At 60.2% G+C, this 3,040-nt stretch overlaps 1 protein-coding gene across 1 annotated transcript; it reads left to right on the top strand.

The window, feature by feature from the left end:
* Window positions 1-1,317: 1,317 nt before the first annotated feature.
* On the top strand, window positions 1,318-1,929 carry EMH_0047930 (uncharacterized protein; the record flags this gene model as incomplete). The annotated part of the gene is made up of 1 exon (XM_013496344.1): window positions 1,318-1,929. One exon carries the CDS (start codon window positions 1,318-1,320, stop codon window positions 1,927-1,929), a length of 612 nt encoding a protein of 203 aa, XP_013351798.1.
* Between the last annotated feature and the right edge of the window lie 1,111 nt (window positions 1,930-3,040).

Genomic DNA, 3,040 nt, shown 5'->3' with positions numbered 1-3,040 from the left:
ATATATATATATATATATATATATATATATATATATATATATATATACATATATATATATATATATATGTGTGTGTGTGTGTGTGTGTGTGTGTGTGTGTGTCTTTCTCTTTCTCTATCTGTCTCTGTCTGTCTCTGTCTCTGTCTCCTTCTGTCTCCTCCAGTCCCTTTCTGTTTTCTTCTCTGTCTCTATCTGTCTCCTCTGTCTCTTTCTGTCTCCTTCTGTCTCTGTGTGTATGTTTAAAGGAACAAGACAGCAGCATAATGTGTCTCCTTCAGCAGCAGCAGCAGCAGCAGCAACAGCAGCAGCAGCAGCAACAGCAGCAGCAGCAGCAGCAACTCACAGCAAAAGGAGGGGGGGCCCCCCTGCACTGCCTCTCCAGCAGCAGCAGATCTGTCTCTCCCCTCACCACGACCCCACACGGCTGTGTCAGGGGGGCCCCTGTACCCTGGGGGCCCCCCTCTCCCTGGGGGCCCCCCTCTCCCTGGGGGCCCCCCTCTCCCTGGGGGCCGCCCCCCCCCGCCTGAGGGTACTGTATACCCTCCAGAGCAGCAACACGAAACACAAAAGCAAACGCATGCACTGTCTCTCTCCCCCCGCACCCAAACAAACCATCCCCTGCATGCCAATGGCACAGGGGGCCCCCCCCCCTGCCCCCCACAGACCTCTCCAGTACCCTCAATGGGGGGCCCCCCCGGGGCCCTGGGGGCCCCGGGGGCCCCGGGGGCCCCGGGGGGCCCTGTCTCTCTGCTTGTGAGGGTGTTTGTGAGACAGGAGAGAGAGGGGGCCCCGGGGGCCCCTGTGCTGACATTTCTTGAGTTTTGTTGCTGTCTCCTGTTGTCTCTGTGGGGGGCCCCCCAGGGGCCCTGGGGGCCCCGGGCCCCCCGGGGGCCCCTGGGGGACCCGGGGGCCCCTGGGGCCCCTCTAAGAAGAGGGGCCCCCAGTGAGGGTTGTTGTTTTCCTTGAGGAGGAGACGAGAAGAGAGACGGAGACAGCGGGGGGCCCCCCATCTATGTGTCTCTGCATGCTCTATCTCATGTAAAGAGAGACAGCAGGAACACCCCACACTTTGTGTCTTGTTGTCAACATGCATGCATGCACTCCTGCTGCTGCTGCTGCTGCTGCTGCTGCTGCTGCTGCTGCTGGTGCTGCTGCTGCAGGTGCAGCAGCAGCAGCAAGGGGCCCCATAACGATAGGGGCCCCTTAATACAATTATAATATCACCCACAGAGAGGAGACGGGGGACGGCAAAAAAATCCTTGAGGGCCCCCTGAGGGTCCTCTGCTGCTCCGTACCCTGCTGAGCTGGGGGCCCCCCATGGGGGGGCCCCCCAGAGGGGCCCCCCTTGGGGGCCCCTCATGGGGGCCCCCAGGGGCCCCCATGAATCTATATAAGGAGGAGACAGCTGCTGCAAGCGACAGAGACGAGCCAAAGGTAAACACCGAAAAGGAGGAGGGAGAGGAGAGGGGACAGCTGCAGCTGCTGCACAAAAAAAACAGCAGCAGCAGCAGCAGCAGCAGCAGCAGCAGCAGATGCAGCAGCAGCAGCAGCAGAAGTAAAAGCTGTTGCAGCAGGGATGCAGATACAACAGCAGCAGCAACTGCAACAACAACAACACCAACAACAGCAGCAACACCATCAACAGCAGGAGCAACAGCAACAGCAGCAGCAGCAGCAACAGCAGCAGCAGCAGCAGCAGCAGCAGCAGCAGGCCTTTCTGTTTACCTTTTTGTATATCATCCGCCGCCCAAATATCTACTTCTCCTTCTCCCCCCCCCAAACCCAAACTCAACAAAACACAACCAGGAAAAAACACACAAGGCAACGCAGGGGGCCCCCCAGGGGGCCCCCCAGGGGGGCCCCCCGGGGGCCCCCCATTCACATCCTCAGGGGGCCCCCCGGGGGCCCCCCCAAGTGGACCCTCACTAACATCATTAGGGGGCCCCCCAGGGGGCCCCCCATTGACATCTGCTGGGGGCCCCCTAGGGGGCCCCTCACCAGCATCCTCGGGGGGCCCCCCAGGGGGGACCCCAGAAACATTTTCAGGGGGCCCCCCTGGGGTCTCCTTATAAACGTTATCAGGGGGGCCCCCCGGGGGCCCCCCTGGGGGCCCCCCAGGCTCAAGGGGCGCATCGGGGGGCCCCCCAGGGGCCCCGTACCCGTTTGGTTCCCCCAGAGGGGCCCCCTGGGGGGCCCCCCTGGGGGCCCCCCTGATATAATTGTTTGATGAGAGAGCAGCAGGAGGTCCAGAGACACGGGGCCCCTTCTCTTCCTCTGCAGCAGCAACAGGAGAGGGGGGCCCCCCTGGGGGGCCCCCCTTCAATGTGGGGGCCCCCCTAGCTGGTGGTATTGCGAGGGCCCTAAGCCAGCAGCGGCAGGGGCCCCCCAAGGCGCTCTCCGGTTGAGAGGGTATTGATAGTAGCCTCAGCAGACGGCGGGGGCCCCCCTGGGGGCCCCCCTGGCGGCCCCCCCGGGGGGCCCCCTGGGGGGCCCCCAGGGGGGCCCCCCGAGGAGCAACCCATACCCAGGTATTGGGGGTTAAACCTAGAGAAGGTAGAGATGAATCGAAACACACACATTCAGAGTTTGTATCCCGCAGCAAACATGCATCTGCTGCTGCTGCTGCTGCTGCTGCTGCTGCTGTTGCTGCTGTTGCTGCTGCTGATGAGGAGGAGGAGGAGGGGGAGCTGTTAGGGCGGCATAGAGATGTGAAGGAAGTGCTTATGGGGTACCTGCAACACACAAACCCTAAACCCTAAACCCTAAACCCTAAACCCTAAGCAGAAGAGGAGACGCAGCTGTTCCCGCCACAACAGAGCCCCAGACTCTCTGAAACATTTATATTGAAGATATGAATGGGTGTGTTGGGAGGAAGACAAGGGTTTAGGGTTTAGGGTTTAGGGTTTAGGGTTTAGGGTTTAGGGTTTAGGGTTTACAGCAGTCTCAGGGCCCTCGCCCGCCTTCTGCCGCTAGGGGCCTCCATCAGCACAAAGACAAAACAGAAGAGGGTTTATAAAAATATAAAAAACAAAAAAAAAAC

The sequence above is a fragment of the Eimeria mitis genome, genomic scaffold, assembly GCF_000499745.2.
Source record: "Eimeria mitis Houghton genomic scaffold, Emh_scaff2052, whole genome shotgun sequence".
In the NCBI taxonomy this organism is placed as follows: domain Eukaryota; phylum Apicomplexa; class Conoidasida; order Eucoccidiorida; family Eimeriidae; genus Eimeria; species Eimeria mitis.
Note: the sequence above shows the minus strand (reverse complement) of the source record. Positions and strands in the feature narration are given on the sequence as shown.